This window comes from Rhododendron vialii, chromosome 3a (assembly GCF_030253575.1).
Source record: "Rhododendron vialii isolate Sample 1 chromosome 3a, ASM3025357v1".
In the NCBI taxonomy this organism is placed as follows: domain Eukaryota; kingdom Viridiplantae; phylum Streptophyta; class Magnoliopsida; order Ericales; family Ericaceae; genus Rhododendron; species Rhododendron vialii.
In genome coordinates this window covers 28,372,350-28,395,227 of record NC_080559.1, presented here as the reverse complement: position 1 = coordinate 28,395,227, position 22,878 = coordinate 28,372,350, and the positions used below count along the sequence as shown (strand labels likewise).

The 22,878-nt window shown below is 38.4% G+C and overlaps 3 protein-coding genes across 3 annotated transcripts; 2 read left to right on the top strand and 1 right to left on the bottom strand.

The window, feature by feature from the left end:
• The first annotated feature begins 3,039 nt into the window (after positions 1-3,039).
• Positions 3,040-7,898, top strand: LOC131319596 (probable CoA ligase CCL9). The gene is made up of 4 exons (XM_058349940.1): positions 3,040-3,425; positions 3,688-4,735; positions 6,632-6,735; positions 7,451-7,898. The coding sequence occupies exons 1-4, from the start codon at positions 3,225-3,227 to the stop codon at positions 7,667-7,669; spliced, it is 1,572 nt and encodes a 523-aa protein (XP_058205923.1). The 5' UTR covers positions 3,040-3,224; the 3' UTR covers positions 7,670-7,898.
• Positions 7,899-8,203: 305 nt separating this feature from the next.
• Positions 8,204-14,456, bottom strand: LOC131319597 (tubulin beta-1 chain). Its single transcript, XM_058349941.1, has 3 exons — positions 13,607-14,456; positions 9,671-9,940; positions 8,204-9,241 (listed from the first exon to the last, which is right to left on the bottom strand). The coding sequence occupies exons 1-3, from the start codon at positions 13,998-14,000 to the stop codon at positions 8,562-8,564; spliced, it is 1,344 nt and encodes a 447-aa protein (XP_058205924.1). The 5' UTR covers positions 14,001-14,456; the 3' UTR covers positions 8,204-8,561.
• A 3,332-nt stretch (positions 14,457-17,788) lies between these two features.
• On the top strand, positions 17,789-19,689 carry LOC131319598 (actin-depolymerizing factor 7). Its single transcript, XM_058349942.1, has 3 exons — positions 17,789-17,995; positions 18,628-18,887; positions 19,248-19,689. The coding sequence occupies exons 1-3, from the start codon at positions 17,993-17,995 to the stop codon at positions 19,396-19,398; spliced, it is 414 nt and encodes a 137-aa protein (XP_058205925.1). The 5' UTR covers positions 17,789-17,992; the 3' UTR covers positions 19,399-19,689.
• The last annotated feature ends 3,189 nt before the right edge of the window (positions 19,690-22,878 follow it).

Genomic DNA, 22,878 nt, shown 5'->3' with positions numbered 1-22,878 from the left:
CATCTTCCATCCAACATTTATAGTATACGCACTCTCTCAAACAGAACAATAACTGCATTTGATTTTAACTCAAACACAAGCGGTCGTTGCATGTGGTTCCACTGAAATAAGTGGTTGAAGGATAGGGAATTTATGGAAATAACCAATTATAACATTTATGGAAACAACCAATTTATACAAACATCCAGCGTTAGGAACACAAAGTCCTCGTCGTTCTCACCATCCCCGATTACGACATGCTGATGAAACACCCAAAATATCCCCATGATGGGGTCCAAAACAAATGATCACATAAACAAGAAAAAGGTCATGGAGGAAAAAAACATAAAAGCCTTGGAATGTAATTTCGGCAATGAGAGACCAAAGTCTCCTTCCACACCTCCACAACCACAAATCCATGGCTTTGTAGTTATTTTATTTTAATTTTTTTGTGTTATAAAGATCAAGGAATATCATTAAAATCAAACACCAAATTTTGACCAACTCAACCACAGCAATGACAATGAGAGATGAAGGAAAAACTTAAAACTATCCCTGCAACAATGGCCATAAGCAGACAAAATAGAACACAAAAAATAGGACATAGAGGGAATTTATCAAAAGTCCGAAAACCCTCTAAAGTAATCTTTAAAAAACAGGTAAATAGACTTAGTTTACCCCTGAAATAATGCTAGTTTTACCAAATTGAGGTGTTCGATTGGAAAAATTGGGAAAAGTTGTCCTTTGGATTCCTTGTTCTTATATGTTCATCGGCAGATGGATATCCTATGCATAGCAAAGATTTTATTACGTTCCCGTTTTCTTTAAAAATGAACTTTTAGAAAAAGAAGGTAATTTCAAACTTAAAAGTTATGTGTTTACGTAAATAATTTTCCAACCAATATGGATTTTGTTCGATAGATCTTATTGAGATCTTTTAAACACTACAAAAAAAATTAAAAAAATATTTTTCATTATATTTGAACTTGAAATTACATTTTTTTTTAAAACAAGGTTTAAAAAGAAAACGAAACTTCTCTGAGATCATTCCATATAGAGTTTTGTTTTTTACTTTAATTGGGTTCCTGTGAATATCAGTTGAGGTGCGCGTAATAAAGCTGGATTCCGGACATAGACTTGAGTCATGCCATGCTATGACACGCTGTGGTGGGAGATTAGTGTATAAACAACACAGGCCATAGCAAATATATAAAAATGACCCATTGAAATGGAGAAGAGACAAACGACCGACAAAACGTCGACCCATAAGCTTGCCCAAGGGGTACGTGGTTTCTCTTCCTTGAATGGTCACAATAACAAGGATCATCCCACTAAACAGACCAATTTAGAATTTTCAACAGGTGTGAGATGTAGGGTTCTCCCCGGCCCAACTTGCAATGAAGCCAAATGGGGAGTTGGTCATCTCTGACCTGATCACCACCAAACAACGCCGGCCGAATCACCAGATTTTTGGGGGTCCACCATCTTTTCCTTCATCCTTCTCAAGCTGTTAACCGCGAAACCGAGTCCAGAATTGCGTCAGCAGTTGGCGGGTTTCTATTAGATCATCCGCAATAGGTTCCAGTGTTTTAATTGTGTTCGTTAAGACTTAGAAAACAAAAATATATTTTTTGTGTAAGCTTGCATTAGTTTGTGTGTTAGAGTGTGTTAAATCTTTCGGTGTGCTAGCATATTTGTTAAATTTGATAAATATGCTAGCAAGCAATAAAGTGGGTCTTTCCTCTATAAATTCAAACTCGAATCATAAAACATAAATGTTCATTACTTTTAATACACACCGGTAAGACCCATTTTTTTTATCCTAACAAATTTATTAAATCACGAATTTACTAAATTTATTGTGGATGTTCTAACACATTCATATGTTAACAATGTTTAACACATACTTGTGGAGCCTATTTTTATCCTAATACACATTTTAACAAACATTTTTAACACAGATATACCAAACTCATTGTGGATGCTCTTAGGGTTGTCCATGGTCCGGATTAGATTGGATTCTTATGAAGCCGATTCTAATCTGAAAGTCGCAATTTTTTTAAAAATAAAAATCAATCCAATCATAATCCAAAAATCTCACGGTTCGGTCTCGATTTTAACCACAAATTTCTTTCCATAAAAATGAAAAAATGAAATCACACGGAAATCTTACTGTATTTCGAGCTATATGTCAATGACGGGGAATAGAATACTATCGGTGGTAATAAATATTTCAAAATTCAAACCGTTCAAAATACTTTTGAACGATGAAAATGACACAGCTGCACACTGTTCCAATAGGAGTACACTGGCCACTCACACTTGAAAACGTCAGGACTCGTTTGATACATTTTTTTTTTTTTGTTTGCTTTTAATTTTTATTTACCTTGTGCAAATAAATACAGACTCACATATAACTCTACATTGTTTCTTGTACATGTATCGATGGGTTTTTTTGAAAATGATTTTGTCATTTCCTCTTTTGTTTACGGTACTCCTCTGCAAGTGTATTTTTACACAAAAAAATTGGTGCAAAAATAAATTTGTAGGGAAATGACGCTAACAAAAAATGAATTGGCAAAATCAGTAGCATTTTTTTTCCACATCAATCACTGTCCAGTGTCCACGAGACTGTGATTAGCATTTTCTATAGATACATATGAGTGACATTAGCCTGACATCCAGATTAGAATGCCAAACAAGTCCTAAGCCCATAAAAGACGAAGAAGTCCTGGTCAGTAGTCAAACGTATGCAACAATTTGCCTCCCCTTTGATTTTGCTAAACAGATAAATAAGGCTCCGTTCGGTAAAGCTTTATAATTTTTAAGTATTTATTTTTCATTTTACAAGATATGTAATTTTCATTCTCTCATAATACATCAATTTTAAAATTTAAATAAAATAAATATTTATTTAAAAATAAATATTTTAATTAATAAAACACATCCTAAGATTAGAATACCAAACAAGCCCTAAGTCGATAAAAAAGAAAAAAGAAAAAGAAAGTTCTAAAGTCAGCCGACGTATACAATTTGCCTCTCCTTTGATTTTGCCACGTGGTCACCAACCTTCCCTAGTCTCGCCTCCCTCGAAGAATCCACTATCTGCCAGCCACCGTTACATTCACCACTCATCACACGTATTTATATGCATCACCGATTTCTCAGTCCAATATCTGCTCGACGCTCACGATCGTTCTCTCTCTCTCTCTCTGAAAAATCTCTCTCTAACATCGTACAGAAAGATGGCAAGTTCGACGCTCACCGGATTACTAAAGAAGGTCGCCGGCGAATTCCCATCCCGCCGCGCGGTTTCTGTATCCGGCCAGTTCGACCTCACGCACGCTCGCCTTCAAGAATTGATCGACCAAGCCGCCTCCCAACTCGTCGCCTCCGGCGTTAAACCCGGTGACGTGGTCGCTCTCACCTTCCCCAACACCATCGAGGTTTTAAACCCTTCTCATATATCCATTTGCTAATTGTCGTCGTCAATTTTCGTATTTTCCATTCTTGTTTCGCTTAGCATTTTTGTGAATTATTGATTGATTGTCTTTCTCGGGAGAATCGAAAAAGTAATACTACGTAAATTTTAATCGAAACTCATAATAGTTCTTGAACATAGAATCAATTCGTATCGTATCGAATCAAACGCAGTCAACAGAATTTTCATTTAGTTTCTAATTACGGGTTTTGTCATGGTCATTCCAGTTCGTAATCTTGTTTCTGGCCGTAATACGCATCCGCGCCACGGCCGCGCCGCTCAACGCGGCTTACACCTCCGACGAGTTCCAGTTCTACCTCTCCGACTCAGGCTCGAAACTCCTCCTAACCTCCCAAGAAGGAAACAAGCCGGCTCAATCCGCCGCGTCCGTACTCAACATCCCGCACATCACCGCTTCGCTTCCTCAACCCGCCTCCGATGTAACTCTCTCCTCAACTCGGCCCGAGTCGAACCCCGACTCGCTCTCCAGACTCGTCAACGACCCAGCCGACGTCGCGCTCTTCCTCCACACCTCCGGCACCACAAGCCGGCCCAAGGGCGTGCCCTTGACTCAGCTCAACCTATCCTCCTCCGTACAAAACATCAAATCGGTCTACAAACTCACCGAGTCCGACTCCACCGTTATAGTCCTCCCCCTGTTCCACGTACACGGGTTGCTCGCCGGGTTACTGAGTTCGCTCGTAGCGGGAGCCGCCGTGACTCTCCCGTCCGCCGGCAGATTCTCCGCTTCGACTTTCTGGTCGGACATGAACGCTTTCAGCGCCACGTGGTACACCGCCGTCCCCACGATCCACCAGATCATATTGGACCGCCATTTGAACAACCCCGAACCGGTTTACCCGAAACTCCGGTTCATCCGGAGCTGCAGCGCTTCCCTCGCGCCGGTTATTTTAGAGCGGCTGGAGGAAGCGTTCGGGGCGCCGGTTTTGGAGGCGTACGCGATGACGGAAGCGGCGCATCTGATGACGTCAAACCCGTTACCCGAGGATGGCCCGCACAAGGCCGGGTCGGTTGGGAAACCCGTGGGTCAAGAAATGGCAATATTGGATGAAAATGGCGTTGAACAAGAGTGTGGGAAAAGTGGGGAGGTTTGTATCAGGGGGCCGAATGTGACAGCCGGGTACAAGAATAATCCTGAGGCAAATAAAGCTGCGTTTCGGTTTGGGTGGTTTCATACCGGAGATCTCGGGTTTTTAGATTCGGATAGGTATTTGCAACTTGTCGGGCGGATTAAGGAGCTGATCAACCGTGGAGGTAAATTCCTGATTAAATTACTTTAGTTAACTAGTTGTATGCCTTTCATAATTCTATTGCAATCAGTGAATAGTGTTCTATTAATCCTTACTTTAGAAGGTGCGTTGGAATCTTTTCTTTTCATTCAGAATATTATTTCAGGGTTGGGAATTGCAAGAACTATAAATAAGAGGAAGGGCAGCCCCACCGTAAAGTAAAGCTAACGTGTGCGTACTAATAATAACATATGGTAGTTGGTTTTATCGGAGAAGTGATTGTCGCAATCTTTAAATAGATAAAATTAATTCCATATTGGTATTCGCACCCACCAAAATTTACAATTTGGAAAGTGCGAAAATGAACTCCATATTTATACGATTAACAATTTGGGGAGTGCGAATTTCATTCCCTTTATCTGATGTGCTTAGTAGATAGTTTCACATTTTTTGTCGTGCCACTACGTTAGCGACAAATTAAATGGTACTCATGGTATATTGTGATGACTATACAGGGTACGTTAGTTATCACAAAACAATGACTATGCTGTTACTGCATATTTTTAGTAGTTACTGGGAAGAATATTTTTTATTGATTTCGATTGGTACCGACTTTTTTGGCAGATTGTGGGTTTGTGTCACATTAAGCTACCACTTAGGCCGGCATTAACATTAATTGGAACCTAGTATTTTAAGCTCTTTTGGCTTCCACCACTAGAATGAAAATGACAAATCTTTTAGCTACCCTACCAGATGGTCTTTTGACGATGACTGCAATATTTCGTCTCCCAAAGCTCTTGTGATATTTTATAAGAGCCTTGGTTTAGTGGGAGGTCCCTTATTATCGCTACCAACCGTTGAAAAATAACATTATTGCTCTTCAAAGCACTTTTGGTGAACTACTTTTTGTTTTCTTGAAGTATAGGACTATAGGAGTAACATGATAAAAGATGGGAGGCGGGGGGCTGCTGCCCCAAGGGGGCAGCAGCGTGCTGCTGTCCCGGCTTTTCGGGCCCGCTCCGGTCTCGCTCCGATGATCTGAAACGTTCACTTTATAGAACTCGTCGAGTAGAATAACTATGTAAAAAATCAGCTTAATTAGATATCATTAAATGCCTGATCGAAATCTTTTTATCTTAAAAAGAATGAATCCGAAACACTGAATCAAATCCATTGTAACCCATGGACCGAGAGTTATATAGGCTCCAATCAGTCACTTAATGAGATTCAATTAAGCTGATTTTTTGCATAGTAATTCTACTCGACGAGCTCTACAAAATGAACGTTTCAGATCATCGGAGCGAGACCGGAGCGGGCCCGGAAAGCCGGGACAGCAGCACGCTGCTGCCCCAAGACTGCCCCCTTGGGGCAGCAGCCCCCCCCCCCTCCATAAAAGATGAGGTCTCTGTAACTTTAAAAGATTCATGCATGCATTCTTTACATCGTGCTCTTTGATCTATCTATATGAAACAATATTTGACTAGGGTTTATGGCATTCTATCAAAATTCAGCAACTGTTGTGAGTGACTTCTAGTTATACATAATTGGATGCATTTATTTAATTTTTTTAGACTCAGGACATCCAGACGATCTTAGCGCATAGTACAGTAGGCCCTAATCCATAAGGGAGGAGGTTCCGAAGAAATGGTGGGAAAGCCTCGGCTAGTGTTGTCATATGCCGCGTTAGTTTTACAGGCGATTTTTTACTTTTGCTAGATTCTGTGATTGATAATGGAAACGAAATGCAAATGTCATTGCTGAAAATTTATGCCACCTTATGAGACTTCTTTGATAATCTGAATCCATACAATCAGTATTTGTCGGAGCGTTCTTTTAGCAGCCCCAATCCCTATTGATAGACCTTTAGAGAGGTTGCAGAAACTTTCCAGCCGAGTATATTAACAAATGCCTACATTTTCAGGAGAGAAGATCTCACCTATTGAAGTGGATGCGGTTCTTCTATCTCATCCAGACATTGCTCAAGCCGTTTGCTTTGGAGTTCCAGACGACAAATTCGGGGAAGAGGTAAAAACAAAAAGATTTCATCACCTCCCACCTCATTGATGTCAATTTTCTCCTCTTTTTATATGCCGGTGATTCCTTTGGAAGGTAGTTGCATCGTATGGGATACTTGCCCACTCTGATGGGATCCATTCAGTAAGAGAACTGGTCAAATTCTGTTCCAAAAGGTTATAAATTCGTTGGACTGCCATGAGCGCAGATGCCATGACTGAGGCAACACAACTCTTAATTTAAATGGTTATTTAGATGGGGATGTTTAACCATATTGCAATGCATGTTCCACCTAAAGAGTCGTTCAATACTAGCCCTTTTTTCCAACTTTTGGGCCAGCTAATTGCACTGGTTTCATTTGCTATTTACATTTTTCAAACTTGTCCGAATCCCTACCCAGAACGCAAAATATAGGACTCAGAACAGAATCTTGATTTGTGACCTGAACTTTCATGGCTGCCAAATGACAGCTAGTAGTTTAATATCGTTAGGACATTACACGTGTCACGTGTGGTTTAATTGTTATGTTTTCTAATGATACACGTCCTGAGATATCTAAACAAACTTTTTTGTTGCATCTTTTAAGGTTTTTTTGGGTGGGGGTGCATGCGTGTGATCTGGATAATAATTCTGCATAGCCTTGGTACTTTTGGTGCTCGATGTTATGCATTGGTCAAAACCGTCAAATCATAAGCATAGTTTTAAACCCCTCTCCTTTTTTTCACAGATAAACTGCGCTATCATTCCTAGAGAAGGATCAAACATCGATGAGGCTGAGGTGTTGAGGTTCTGCAAGAAGAATCTCGCAGCTTTCAAGGTCCCCAAGAAGGTTTTTATCACTGATTCTCTCCCAAAGACTGCTACTGGGAAAATCCAACGGCGGTTTGTCGCGGAGCACTTCCTTGCTCAAATCTCTACCGCTAAAGTCCCCAAGTTCGGAGCCTAAACGAAAGCTTGTTCTCTCTTAGTATTAATTAGTGTTACCTAAGTAATGGGCAGAACCAGAAAGAGCAGCTTCTGTTACACAAATAGACAAACTGGTTAGTGAGTGATGCGTTTTTCGCTGCGATTTAGAATATCTAATTTCTATCCAAGGTCATGGTTCAGAGCGTGTATACTATTCTAGCTTCTAGTTCCATTGGTTGGTTGCTTTATAGTAGCAGGTTTTTCATGTACTGCCCAGACTTGCTCACTTTTGTGTTGGCCATTCAGTTCTTTAGTAAGTTCTTTATACTAGGAGGCTTCGTTGAATATCTACTAGGGGTGAGTTGGCCAATCACCCAAGTACTTTTTAATTACGTATTTTGTTTAATAAAAGAATTCCCAGACCAACTAAGCTACAAATAATCAACAAGGAAAATTCAGAATTCCAAATAGGCAAAGGCCGCAAGGCATATATAGTCAATAGCAACTTGTGATTGACAACTCACTGATTTGTAAAAACTCATCCAAAGCACTAAACTCGTTAACAACTCTGGACTAATTTGCAAGGGACCTGAAGGGTATATTATTCTATCATCCAAATGCATAACACAACACGGCGACAATTATTTCCAAACATGGTATCTTTCGGCGACAATAATTTTCAAACATGGTATCAGTGCATATTTTCACCAAAACACCATGTCTGATACAATTCACCACCATATCATCTTCTAAAGTAGAAGACATAGGCAAATAAATACTTCCTAATTCAAACACCAGAGAATATGCCAGGAAACAGGCAAAACAGTACCAATTCAGACACCATATAACGGGTACTCATGAACAAAGAACATAAACCTTGCAACACAATTGCTGCTGCTAAAACAAGCCAAAATCCCAGGACACCCAGACCCTTAAGCCTCTTGTTGTTCCTCCTCTTCGTCTTCATACTCATAACCTTCCTCATCAGCTGTAGCATCTTGGTACTGCTGGTACTCAGAAACCAAATCATTCATGTTGCTCTCTGCCTCGGTGAACTCCATCTCATCCATTCCCTCTCCAGTGTACCAATGCAAGAAAGCCTTCCTGCGGAACATGGCAGTGAACTGCTCGCTCACCCGTCGGAACATCTCCTGGATTGAGGTGGAGTTCCCAATGAAAGTCGATGCCATCTTCAAACCCGTAGGAGGGATATCGCAAACAGTAGACTTCACGTTGTTGGGGATCCACTCAACAAAGTACGAAGAGTTCTTGTTCTGGACGTTAATCATCTGCTCATCAACTTCTTTTGTGCTCATCTTGCCACGGAACATAGCTGAAGCAGTCAAATACCGGCCGTGGCGAGGATCGGCAGCACACATCATGTTTTTGGAATCCCACATCTGTTGGGTGAGCTCAGGAACAGTGAGAGCACGGTATTGCTGGGACCCACGAGATGTGAGTGGAGCAAATCCAACCATGAAGAAATGCAACCGTGGGAATGGGATGAGGTTGACTGCAAGCTTGCGGAGATCAGAGTTCAGTTGACCAGGGAAGCGAAGGCAGCAGGTTACACCACTCATGGTGGCAGAAATCAGGTGGTTCAGGTCTCCGACTGTTCAGGTTAAAACTGTAAGCAATATAGTACAGTTCGACCTCCAGAAAAATAATTAGTTTAACAACATACTCAAAATTTTAGATAATGCTACCTTGCATACATGGACTTCAACATAACATACATAAATTCCATAAAAGATAAATCTACCATATCATACATTAACTCCTCAAAAGAATTTATTGTTCAAATCCGGTTGGAAAACAACTAGAATCGTACAAACATAGAACCTCAACTGCTTTGCATACAATAGTTTACAAACCACAGGCATGAAAGATTGCAATGGGCAGAGAGTCAAAAGACTCATATTTGCTAAAAGCCACATTGGAGTCCACACGTGAAGGTGAACTTTGAAATGAGCAGTCAAAGTTTGTCAGAAAATCGGAAAACTGAATGCATGAAACAAGAGTGTAAAGAAATGAAACTTACAGCTTGGAGTTGTGAGCTTTAAGGTCCGGAAGCAAATGTCATAGAGAGCCTCATTGTCCAGGACCATACACTCATCAGCATTCTCAACAAGTTGGTGAACTGAGAGAGTGGCATTGTAAGGTTCTACAACAGTGTCTGACACCTTTGGTGATGGAAAAACAGAGAAAGTGAGCATCATGCGATCTGGGTACTCTTCTCTTATCTTTGAAATTAAAAGAGTTCCCATGCCAGACCCAGTCCCACCTCCCAAGGAGTGACAAACCTGAAACCCTGAAGACAAAAATAGTGCAAGTCATGTGAGAATTTGTGATTTGAAGATTCCAACAGCTGACAAGCAGATAAAATTCCTACGATAGAAAACATTACAAGAAGTACAAAATAATGGAACCACGGAATGACATCATCCATAAAACCAATCTCAATTTCATTGGTGAGAAATGCAACAAAAAAAATCCAGAAATCTGAGACTAATACCACTAGGTCCACTACCTTAGTTGAATTGAGTTTTTGTTAGTGTATCAGGCCATAGCTTATAGCTAGTAGGCGAATAACCCTTCTTGGATATCAATGCAGAGAAAAATCAAGCACAGTGCCTGTCATATTCATAAACCATGCTACATTGTAGAAGAGGAACCTAACTACAAATCAGGATTTGGTGCAACCACAATATCCAATCAGGATTTGCGCATTTGTGCTCAACACTCTCAATCCTCGCAATCCTAGATATCACCAATTTAAGTGTTGCAGAATATTTTTAAAAGACCATTTCACGCTCGTGCTCCCACATGTGTTTGTATGACTAAAGTTCACATTGCATTAATTAGCTCTACATTCATGAATTCCTACCAAACGAACACCATGTAAGAAATGTTTTAGGGCCCGCCTAGTCACATGTATTTTTATTGTTAATTGCCCCCTTACATTATATGTAGTAGTGGTTTCAAAAGCTTTTGGCTTTCCACTATCTCCATAAGTGTGTTTCCATGATGGAGGGAAACTATAAGGTTTTCTAAAGAAGATAAAGGGTCCCTTAACCTAGCATCTATTTAAGCCTTTGACATCCATCACTCAAGGCACTCAAGTCATGCATAGGTTAGAAGACACCTAAATCTAATACGTGTGTGTTTGGTGTTCAACTTGAACAACAGTGGCTAGAGGTTAGTATGATCCAATTTCCGCTGCGTATACCGGTATGGTATTGGTATTATTTATCTTACATGTGGTATCAGAGCCAGCCTCTAGATCATGTTGTTTAGTTTCGGATTTGATACAATTACCTCGTATTTCACGCTGAAGTCTTAGAATTTTCGGATAAATGCATCGAAAGGGTTGGATAAAGTGAATGATAGATTATTTTATTTTCTTAATCAGCTTTCGATTTTCATTTACTGTATCACTACATTTTGCAAGCTAGGTGTCAATTTGTCTGGATCTCGTTTGGTGATTCTCTGCCATCTAATCCATATATGGTTTTATTTGTTGAGACATCTAGTGTGTATATGTCCTGTGATTCTAGATTGATCCGGTAAAACAAGTTATAATTTCGGGAAGGCACTCACCGCATCATGTATGGATTAATTCATCACATCACATGGGCATATATATAGATCCTATTACGTGGTATAAATTTAGCTTGAATTTGGAGTTGGTGTGATCACTTAAATCCATTCTTTTGTCTCGGAATTTTAGCGAGGCCAGTTGTGCTTTCAATAGTTATTCAATTCCGTAAATAGTGATGGATGGTGTTGAAAATCAACTCGGAAAAGTGCATGCCTTCACAGTGACTGATATGTTCTTAATGTCGAACTAAAGTATTTGCGAGTATTATGTGTTTCGTAGTTATCAGAATGGGGTCTGTTCATGTTCTGGTACGGATCGAGTAATTGGTTTTTAAGTGACCAGGTTGATTACTCTTTAAGAGTGAGCAGTTGTTGCTGAGGTCTATAGTACAAAAGGCGTGAACATGAAGGTATAGTGCTTGGTTGTTCGTTTGCTTTGGCAATACCACTATTAAATTTGGTGCACCGTGCAAGATAAGCCTTTCATTATGGCGATCACATATTATGTTCGACATATTGATGTACTTATCTTTTAGCAATGATTCTGGGCAAGCAGAATTTGTATATGTGATGCAAAGACTTATTTCATACAGTTAAGTTTGGTTGATGCTTTTGAGGTAACTTGAACATCATAATATTTTAAAATTAGCCGCAGTATTTTAAAATATTGTGATGATTGATATCAAGTACGGTCACTAGTGGAATAGTCGCTGGACTATAGATGTTCGCATCATATGGCATCTACCATTGAGTTTGAATTAGTAAAATTAATTATTTTTGCCCACAGGAGAATAATTAGTTCTATTAATTCGTTTGGGAAAATTTCTACGATCACAAGTGAAGGAATTTTCATTTTGATATTCGAAATTTGCTAGTCTTGTTGTTGCAGTGAAGTAGATTCAGTGCGTGTTGCAGCCTTTGCCCGCAGGGAGGTTTGAATTTACTTTGTTTAAGATAAAGATTAGCATAAAAGTTGAAGTTAAATCATGAAAATAAAACTCAATCCTGCGAGGAGGCTGTTATTTTTGTGATTTAAGTTGAGTAAGATGATCATTTGAAAGTTGAGAATAAACTTTTCCTATGCCCACCGATACGGAGAATTTGTTCTCATTATTGTGATCATTTATCTTATTTATACAGTGTTACGTAAATTCATGCGTGATGCACCTCTACCCATAGGAAGGTTAGAATTTACAGGCAAATTGCGAGTCATTATTTCTTGGCTGTTGTAGCCATTCATACTGCTTTTAAAGTTGCTTCTTGCATTCCGCTATAAAGTTGCGGGAATTATATTGACTATCTAGAAATTTACTTTTCTATGATGCAGGGGTCATGATTTTGCGCTATGTGAATGAAGCATCTATAGTCATATAATCAAGTGCGCAAAATAAAATTAAAACATTAATAGTGGAAGAAGTTTAACCCTTTAGGATTAATGTTCAAACTTCAAAGTACTATCCATTTAGGGTTCTTTATCTATACTAGTGGTTTGAGGACCATTGGAATATCCAGTATAGTTTTGGCATGGATAGCATCGAGAAAAGAGTTTTGCCCAAGAAAAAAAAAAAAAACCATGGTCATTTTGCTTATAAATAGAGGAAAAGTATACTCCGTAAGGTTAGTGGGAGCATATATATATATATATATATATATATATATATATTTTTTTTTTTTTTTTTTTTTTCTGGGCTATATGGATATTGGTTAAGGGTTTACTGGATCGATATTCAAGTGAACATGATATAAAGTACTAGAAGGCTACAAATAAAGGTTATGATATACATGTGTCTCGTGGGCCAGTGGGAGAATGTAAGAAATGTTTTAGGGCCCGCCTAGTCACATGTATTTTTATTGTTAATTGCCCCCTTACATTATATGTAGTAGTGGTTTCAAAAGCTTTTGGCTTTCCACTATCTCCATAAGTGTGTTTCCATGATGGAAGGAAACTATAAGGTTTTCTAAAGAAGATAAAGGGTCCCTAACCTAGCATCTATTTAAGCCTTTGACATTTATCACTCAAGGCACTCAAGTCATGCATAAGTTAGAAGACACCTAAATCTAATACGTGTGTGTTTGGTGTTCAACTTGAACAACAGTGGCTAGAGGCTAGAGGTTAGTATGATCCAATTTCCGCTGCGTATACCGGTATGGTATTGGTATTATTTATCTTACACACCAATGTACGCAAAAAAAAATGACGCACTATGATCTTAAACGAACATCTGATCACTGGAAATTTGCAAACGAAACACTTAGAAATAGTAACAGCAAACCAAAATTCAGATCGCCAGATTAGATCTAATAAACAAGTAAAAACTAAAGCGATAAAGAAACAGTAAATGCACCGCAAAAGAAAACAAAATCAAATAAACAATACCTTGAAGACAGTCACAGTTCTCAGCCTCCTTACGGACCACATCGAGAACAGAATCGATGAGCTCAGCGCCCTCCGTGTAATGCCCCTTGGCCCAGTTGTTTCCCGCGCCGGACTGGCCGAAGACGAAGTTGTCGGGCCGGAAGATCTGGCCGTACGGCCCGGATCGGACGCTGTCCATGGTCCCGGGCTCCAGATCCATGAGGACGGCCCGCGGCACGAACCGCCCGCAGCTGGCCTCGTTGTAGTACACATTGACCCGCTCCAGCTGGAGGTCGTTGTCGCCGCTGTAGCGGCCGGTGAAGTCGATGCCGTGCTCGGCGCACACGACTTCCCAGAACTTTGCGCCAATCTGGTTGCCGCATTGGCCCCCCTGGATGTGCAGGATCTCGCGCATTTTGGAGAGAGAAAGTGCGAGTGTGTGTGTGTGTGTGTGTGTGTGAGAGAGAGAGAGGTTCTGGATGGGGGAGAAGATGAGAGAGGAGATGCGCAGGGTTTTATTGGGGGCGAGTTAACGGTATGTTGTTATGCAGTCGCGTGGGTGTAACGGCGCCGTCAATTTTAAGTGGGAATTTGAATTTTAAATTTAGTAAACGATAATTATCATTTACCAGCCAATTTTCTCTGGCCCACCCGAGGGCTTTTAAACAAAGTTTCTTGAGTCCTAGCTCGGTTGGTTGGTTAGAAGATTAGTTTGTTAGACAAACAAATTGAGTTTAAATCGGAGTATTTTTTAAAAGCTCGTTTAGATTTTAAATCAAACTTGAACAAATTATTATTAGGCTCGTTCGGCTTAATATGTACTACCTCCGTCTCAATTTACTTGTTTCAGTTCTATTCTAACCGGATGAAAAAACTATTTATATCTTTAAATTGGTAATGAATTTTATATCCAATATAGATCTTGTTTGATAAATCTCAATTTGTTCTATAATACAATGTTTTTAAAATCACCTAAAACATTATAAATTACAAGATATAATCAATTGAAAAGTGGCACAAACTTCCAAAAGTAACAATTAAATTGGAACGGAGGGAGTATAAAAAAAATTCAAATGACTTGAGAACAGCTTGTTCTTGGTTGATTAAAGCTTGTTTGTGATTAGCTCGTCTTACAAACAAGTTGAGTTTGAAAATATTTTTTAAGCTCGTTATTTATCAACCAAGCTTGATTAACTAAATGCTTAGCTTGATCGGCTCGTCTTACAAACAAGTTGAGCTCGAACATATTTTTTAAGCTCGTTATTTATCAACCAAGCTTGATTAACTAAATGCTTAGCTTGTTTGACTCATTTATCACCTCTACCCAAAGATTAAAAAGAAAAAAAGAAAAAGAAAAAGAAAAGAAAAGAAAAGTGATTTTTTAACACTCCATTTCTTTATAACCACACTCAGTTTTTTGTCTTTCTTATGTATGAATTCACAATGTTGTGCTTCCAAGTAAGAAATAATATACATATGAAGATTAATTTTATAAATTCACGTTACAAGAGAAAAAACAAGGAGTACAGTTATTAAAAAATATGAGAGTGAGAAAATCAATTTAAAAAAATTCTTTGGCCCAGACGATAGGCGATAGATCCACTTGCAAATTTTATTTTTGATGATTTTTGTTTATTTTGGAAAATAAAAAAGTAAGGTGCAATTTCATTAAAAAAAATCCCGAAATAAAATTATTGCATGACATAAGTCTTTTCTTCATGTCAATCTTAGGGTTAGTTCCAGAACACTTTTTAAAAAAATAAGTACTTAGTTTACATTTTTAAACTCAAAAATAATATAAATAAAAATAACTTTTTTATGTTTTTGCACCGTATAAAAAGATCTCATCGAAATCTTCCAAACAATATACATATTGCATATTTTTAAATTTCAATTAAGTCCATTATTTTTGAGCTTGAAATTGCCTTATTAAAAAATAAAGACTTATTTCCTGTTCTGGAACGGGGTAGACACTTAATTACTCATTAAATAATAATAGATATCCAAAAAAAAATTATGATGCATAAACAAATATAAATTGACGTAACTTCTTAAATAATTTCTTCAAATTAGTAATTAGTTTTTTAAAAACCAAGACTCAAATATGGGTTTAGAATGGTACTATATGAAATAGCTTTAGCTTTTTTAGTTGCTTAACTTTTTTCTATTAAAAAGTCAAATCATTTTAATTTTTAACGTTTTGAATCCGGTTATAATCAGTTACTCTTACCTATTAAATGTTCACAAAAGATTTTCGAACCCTCACTCATAGACTCATAGTTGCTCAAAAAGCTTCGTTTGGTAAGAAGCACTTTAATGAAAAATTAAATCCAAATAAAAATTTGAGTAAAAGTTTTATTTTACTGAAAAATAATGATATAAATTCGAAATTCATATTCAAGTGAGAAATTTCTAGAACTCAAATTATAGTGAGAGCTCATGATATAATACGGTAAATGATTTTGACACTCAACTTTTTTGATAAATGCACAATAAAACTTGTATTTTAGTGCTTTAATATACACATTTTAAAGCATACTAAACGACAAGTTTTGAACTTTATTTATTAAAATGATGGAGTGCCAAAATCAATTCTCTATAATAAAATCTCATTCTGTTAAAATTCTTATTTTTTAATTACTATACTCCACTTTACGAGCAAATCATTCTTTTACAATATATAATCGTTAATTTAAAAAATAAATATTTATTTAAGTTCGCGGAACGAGGCCTAAATTTGTTTTTCTTACGAAAAAAATTACTCCAGTTGGTCCATTAATTTCTAATCTTGATTTGCTATATGGGAGTGTGGTGTGGGAACGAACGCCCTGAAGCGGGTGAAACCACGCGAGGGTCACGTGGAAAAAGGCTGTGTCATGCACATGATTGGCTGACAGGTTGCACGTGATTTAGAGGACGACCATGTGATGTGACTAGAACACTACTTCTACTTGTTGGTGGTGGGCCAAGGCCCAGCCCAGAACCAGTGGCCCATTCAAATAGTTGGGACGTTGTTTTAAGGGCAAGGATGTGGCCCATATCAAACTTAGCTTTTACTCGAATCCCGAGGCTGATCGATGGAGTGAGAAGCAAGGGATGCCTATGAAAAGGAGAAAATTTTGGGGCCGAGCGGTATCACGTAGCGATATCTGTCGGTAATTTCAATCGTTCAAACGTAGTTTGGACAATTCAAATTTATTCCTTCTCTTTTTCCTCACCTGACTACTCTCTCGCTCTCTGTAAAATATATACCGTTCAAAATACTTTTGGACGACTGAAATCACCGACAGAATTCTACGTGTGTGGTACCTGTCCGGAACCCAAAAAACTTCTCTCTATAAAAAGGGCCACCAAAGGAGGGCAGATAAATGTCATGATGAGCCAATCCTTCATGGCAAAGCAAGGAATGTTGAAAGAAATTCATTTTAAGCTGTGAAAAGTGGAGTCCAATACTCCAATACGCCTAAAGTTAATCAAATCTTATTCACAGGGAATCCAATTTGGACCTAGCTAGGTGGATTTTCTTATGGTTAAAGTTACATTTTTTTTTGGATAATGACAATGAATAGTTAAAGTTAATGTGTAGTTGAGGCCCTTTTATATGTATTTTAACCATCGATATCTGGCATGGTCAGACAACGGTTGCAAGTGGTAAAATCATTCTATCAGCTACGATACTTCATTCTAGCAAGGTTACTTTCATGAAATGCACCGACAACACCAAAAACGCTCTAGGCAAGCAAACATTAGAATATATTTTGGATTATGTTTGAATGCCTATTATAGTAATTAGTAGTTATTTTGAATTTTTTTCCCGAAGAAATTAATCTAATTCGGGCCGTTGATGTTTAAAAACTCTTGAAACCGCCGTTGTTTTCTTCATTTTCAGCACACATTTGTTAATTTATGTGGATCCATGTGCATGTACCCTAGACGAATATTGTTCTTTCAGTTTTATGCCAAATAAAAGATGATGACCGCGTTAAAATAACGTCGGAATAAATTAGAAGTAGAAGTGATGCAAAATATTGGACTAGGAAAGGTGTCGAGACTATCTCAGTCAAAAACGAAATGTTCGATCGACGTTCAAGGATGGAAAATGCCATGCACGATTACACATGCATGCTGGAATTGCATGACTGAGAGTAAAAACGATCGATTAAGGATAAAACGTGAGAGGCTAATTGTGGACAAGTTCAAAGACAATTCACAACCCTTAGTTTGCCCCCACGAAATTCTCTTCTTCCCCACAATTCTCTCTCTTCCTACGACCAAATTCATCAAAAAACAAACTCTCTCCCCCTCTCTCTCTCTCTCCTCCTCCTCCTCCTCTTCCTCCTCCATACTCCCATCTCTCTCTTCTCTCCCGTTCCGCAGAGCTCCTACCCCTAATCACAAGAAGCCACCATGGTACGTGTATTTTTCTCTCTCATGCATCGATCCATTCTCTATAATCTTTTACAGCAGTTGTTTCATTTTTTTATCGGCTATACAGTAGTCATTCTTGAAGGGAAATAACGTGTGAAAAGACTCGATATTTGTTTTGATATGGACTAATATGATCATGTTCAGATCTAAATGGTTTTCGTCATGTGATATATAATTGTTGAAGCTGCATCCATCCACAAATCGTTAATGTTAAAAACATTTTGCCTTGTTCTCTTTGGAACTTAAAAAGAATTTTTCAAAAAATTCCTCCTAGATTCCCTCTACTTTCAACATTTCTCTCTCTATCTCTCTCCACTCATTACCTCTACTATTTTTCAAAAAAAATTTCAAATTCCAATCAAATTTCTTGAATTTCTAGAGAAGGAAAAAAAAAAAGTTAGCGCGCACAACTTGAATTTCTGGAGGAAATTAATTCCTTACGCAATGACATTACTTGCCCGTGAGATCTTCACTTCAAAACAAAATCTCGCAATCGATACATACAAACATACTCTAACCGTTGTTCAACTCTAGATTCAAGGTCGGGTTATACGTGTCATCTTGGTTGGGATATACATATACCCTCTTAATATCTTTTTAAAATTCATGGGTAGGCAAACGCGGCATCTGGGATGGCGGTGGACGACGAGTGTAAGCTGAAGTTTTCGGAACTGAAAACGAAGAGGAACTACCGTTACATAATCTTCAAAATCGAGGCTCAAAAAGTGGTGGTGGAGAATGTCGGGAGCCCTGAAGAAAGCTATGAGGATTTCAGCGCCGCACTCCCTGCAGATGAGTGTCGTTATTCTGTCTTTGATTTCGATTTCACCACCGAGGAAAATTGCCAGAAGAGCAAGATTTTCTTCATTGCTTGGTAATTAATATCATTGAGTTAATAATTATCATCCATTTCCTTTCTTTATCCCCTATGGAATTTAATTACATCTCAAATGCAGGGACGATTAAAACTTAATTTTATTCGGAAAAGGAAAAAGAAAGACCATTTTATAACATCTTTCCTTCTTATGTTAACCAACTTTTTATTTATTTTTTTAAGAAAACAATGATTATTTTCACTAGAATTCTGTTTTTTTTTTGCAACGAGTTTTTTGAGGGGGTTTTGGATCATTAGAGACACTAAAAAATCCAATTTCTCCATCGCAGAAAATTGCAATTCTTTCTCTCACTGTAGCAGATATTGACTAGACCGGGTTTTTTTCCTCCGATTTTTTAGGTCACCTGAGACAGCAAGGGTTAGGATGAAGATGGTGTATGCCAGCTCCAAGGATAGATTCAAGAGGGAACTGGATGGGATACAAGTTGAGTTGCAAGCAACGGATCCGAGTGAAATGAGCTTTGACATTATAAAAAGCCGAGCGCTCTGAACATCGATCGCCTTCTCTTCCTCGGTTTACATGCTTAATTTACATCTTAAGTTAATTCATTGTGTGTGTGTGTTTTTTTTTTATGACGTTTGCGGGGTTGGTAATTCCTTGGTCAAAATGCTAGTGAACAAATAGGGTACTGTACTATTCTTTGTGTTTTTTTTGCTTTTCATATTTCTCGTGTCAAATTGTGTTTTTCCTTGGATCCGATTCATCATGTGAGAAGAAGATGAAGGAAAACAAAACCGGTATAGAGATTATTATAGTAAAGGGAAAGGAAATTTTGATTTCTTCGACGCATTTTTTTTTAATCGGCAATTTTTCTTCTACGCATTCAATTTGGATATACAATGATAGAGACTCAAAAAAAATATTCACGCGAAGAGAATTAAAAGTTAATGTTCCAAATCCTTACCGGGTCTGTAAGGATTTGGATTAATGACGTTGCACGAGAGATCTTCACTTTAAGAACAAAAATATCTCGCGATACATACATACTTGTTCAGTTGTTCTACTCTAGATTTCAATCTGGCTTTTACATAAGGGTATTTTTATTTTTATTTTAACGGCGGCTTAAATATGCGTTTGGGCTGAGTAATATTTGCTTTGAGTTTGTTTACGTAAAAGAAATGAACATATATATTGTGTTAACCAACTCAGTCCAACACAGTTCAAGTTCAAGAACTCACACTAAAGCTGAGTCAGCAGATGAGTCAGAAGATATAGCTCACCTCTCCACTCCACTAATTCAGTTAGAGAATTAGTTTGTTACACTAAGTGGTTGTTACTTAGTGGTGCTGTGATTAGTTAGTGACTAATGACAGTTAGAGTTGTATAAATAGCTGTAATCTCTCAGTGTATTGGTACGATGGATTCATTGAGTAAAGTTTTTCATTTCTTGTCTTCATATTCAAAAGTTGTTATGGTATCAAAGCCATAAGAGGCGAAAGCCAGATCTCGATCTCTCTCTTCGATTCTGCTTCAAATTGCTCGCTGTTCTCTTCAATTCTCAGTCATGGCACCTTCACCATCCACTCAAACTCCAGCATCGTCTCAGACAGCTGAGTATCTACCTGCTTCTCTCGCTTTTCTAATTGCAAATTTTCCATCATTTATCACCATAAAACTTGAATCTTCGAATTATTTCGCTTGGAAATCTCAAGTAGAAAATGCCTTGAAGGCTAATTTGTTGTTTGAATTTGCTGATGGATCATCTGTGATTCCATCTCCTGAAACACAAGATGCTACAGGGAACATGATTCCAAACCCTAGTTTTGAGCGTTGGCAAACAATTGATCGCATGCTCCTATCTTGTCTTATGGCTACTCTCACACCTTCTGTTTTGCCACATGTGGTTGGCTCGTGTCACACATTTCAAGTTTGGACTAAACTGGCGGAAAAATTTAGTGCTCTTTCTCAAACACATATTCTAGATCTCAAGAAACGCCTGTACAGTCTTAAGAAAACAACATCAATGGAAAAGTACTTAGATTCTGTGAAAGCAATTGTGCAAAAACTAGAGGCATCTGGTTCTACTATGGATGATGGAGAGATTGTCTTTCATACTGTGAATGGACTTCTTGAGGACTATTTGTCTCTCAAACAAACGATTGGAACACAATGTGCTACTATGCCTTTATCATTTAGTGCAGTTTCTGCTATGCTCCTGTCAGAAGATCTGTACTCGGATCATTCTTCAGATGCGTCCTCTTCATCTACTATCCTTCTTACACAACATCAGGGATCTATGAGTCAGGGGCCTAATGTTGCTGCAAACACATCTGTCACACATAATCCTCAAATGGCATCATCTGTTGGTTCTTTTCAGTATCCTATGCAATTAGGTCCACAGCCACCACCATAGTTTGGATCTTCTCCCTCACAGATGCATAATTTTAATCCCACTTTTGGCTCCAACAACTTTGGGGGACACAGGAATGTTTTTAACAGGAATCAGAATAGGTCAAGGGGTCCTCCTTTCCCAAAGAATAATTTTCCTATGGACTTCCTCTTTCCAGTTGGTAGCTGTGAAATTTGTGGGAGATTTAATCATCAAGCTTCTACTTGTTACTAAAGACAGAATTTGGGGTATGGACCACCTTCTTTAGGTTACAATTCTCAGTTCTCACCTTATGGACAGGGATTTGGTTTTCTTGGGAATTCACAAGGCCAGGGTTACCAAGGCTAGAGTTATCAAGGCCAGGGTTATCAAGGGTTTCAGCCTTCTCATGTCCAGGGGTTTCAAGCCCCTAGACCTCAAGCACTGGTGCTCACTAGCAGCTTAGCCCCTACCTATCACACTGGTCCAAGTTATGCAGTACCACTTTATTTTGGTTCAGGCTATCCTCATGGTTTTAGTTCTGAGTGTGCTTCATTTGGTCAGCCAGGGAATGGACCAGGATTCTATGGTGATCAAGCTTCTTCTTCTTCTAGTCCTTGGTATTTTGATTCAGTGGCTACTGCCCATGTGACTAATAATGGCTCTCATATCTCACAATCATCTCCTGCACCGTCATCTTCTACTGTGGCAGTGGGCAGTGGTCAGACAATCTCTGTCACTAATTCAGGAAAAGGTGTGCTTCCAACCCCTTCTCACTCTTTTCACCTTAATAATATTCTTCACGTTCCTCAAATTTCCCACAATTTACTCTCCGTTTATCATTTTGCTTTGGACAATCATTGTCGAATAATATTTGATTCTTCTGGCTATCTCATCCAGGACAAACAAACTCACCAAGTTTTACATCAGGGGCCCTGCCACCAGGGTCTCTATCCCCTTCTTCCTTCTTCTAAAGCCCCAGTCCGAGCTACTGCTCTTCTCAGCACCCCTTCCTCTTCTAGTGTTGAACTATGGCACATGCGGTTAGGCCATCCTCACAGTGCTTTACTTCAACATTTGTCAAATAAATACAACTTGTCTGTTTCTCCTGTTTCTAGCTTAGACTGTTATGCTTGTAATAAAGCCAAAAGTCATAGACTTGCTTTTCCTATTTCCACTACACATACCAATGCACCCTCTGATCTCTTACATGTTGATGTCTGGGGACCATCTCCTATTTTGTCTTTCTCTGGATATAAGTACTACTTGCTCTTGGTGGATTATTTTACTCAATATTACTAGTTATTTCCTCTAAAAACTAAAGCTGAGGTTTCTACTCATGTTAAAGCTTTTAACATGTTTGTATCCAATCATTTTCACACTTCTATCAAGACCTTCAGATCTGATCGAGGAGGTGAGTTTCTTAACAAAGTAATGACATTTTTCTTTGCTCAATGTGGTATTTTTCATGAAACCACTTGTCCCCACACTCCTCAACAAAATGGTCTTGTTGAAAGAAAACATGGTCACATTGTGGAAACTGCCATAGCTCTTCTGCAACAGGCCAATCTTCCTATTGGGTTTTGGCTTGAAGCAATCACCACAGCTATCTTTCTAATTAATCGTTTACCCCATTCTTCCCTCAAATTTGATGTTCCTTT

Bases quoted from the DNA above. Each gene is read 5' to 3' on its own strand.
- LOC131319598 (XM_058349942.1), top strand. The intron at 18,888-19,247 runs GTAATTAATATC...CCGATTTTTTAG, and splicing joins AAGATTTTCTTCATTGCTTG to GTCACCTGAGACAGCAAGGG.
- LOC131319597 (XM_058349941.1), bottom strand. From the start codon at position 14,000: ATGCGCGAGATCCTGCACATCCAGGGGGGCCAATGCGGCAACCAGATT. The intron at 9,941-13,606 runs GTATTGTTTATT...TTTTGTCTTCAG, and splicing joins GAACTGTGACTGTCTTCAAG to GGTTTCAGGTTTGTCACTCC. The intron at 9,242-9,670 runs GTAAGTTTCATT...TAACCTGAACAG, and splicing joins AAAGCTCACAACTCCAAGCT to TCGGAGACCTGAACCACCTG.
- LOC131319596 (XM_058349940.1), top strand. From the start codon at position 3,225: ATGGCAAGTTCGACGCTCACCGGATTACTAAAGAAGGTCGCCGGCGAA. The intron at 3,426-3,687 runs GTTTTAAACCCT...TGGTCATTCCAG, and splicing joins CCTTCCCCAACACCATCGAG to TTCGTAATCTTGTTTCTGGC. The intron at 6,736-7,450 runs GTAAAAACAAAA...TTTTTTTCACAG, and splicing joins ACGACAAATTCGGGGAAGAG to ATAAACTGCGCTATCATTCC.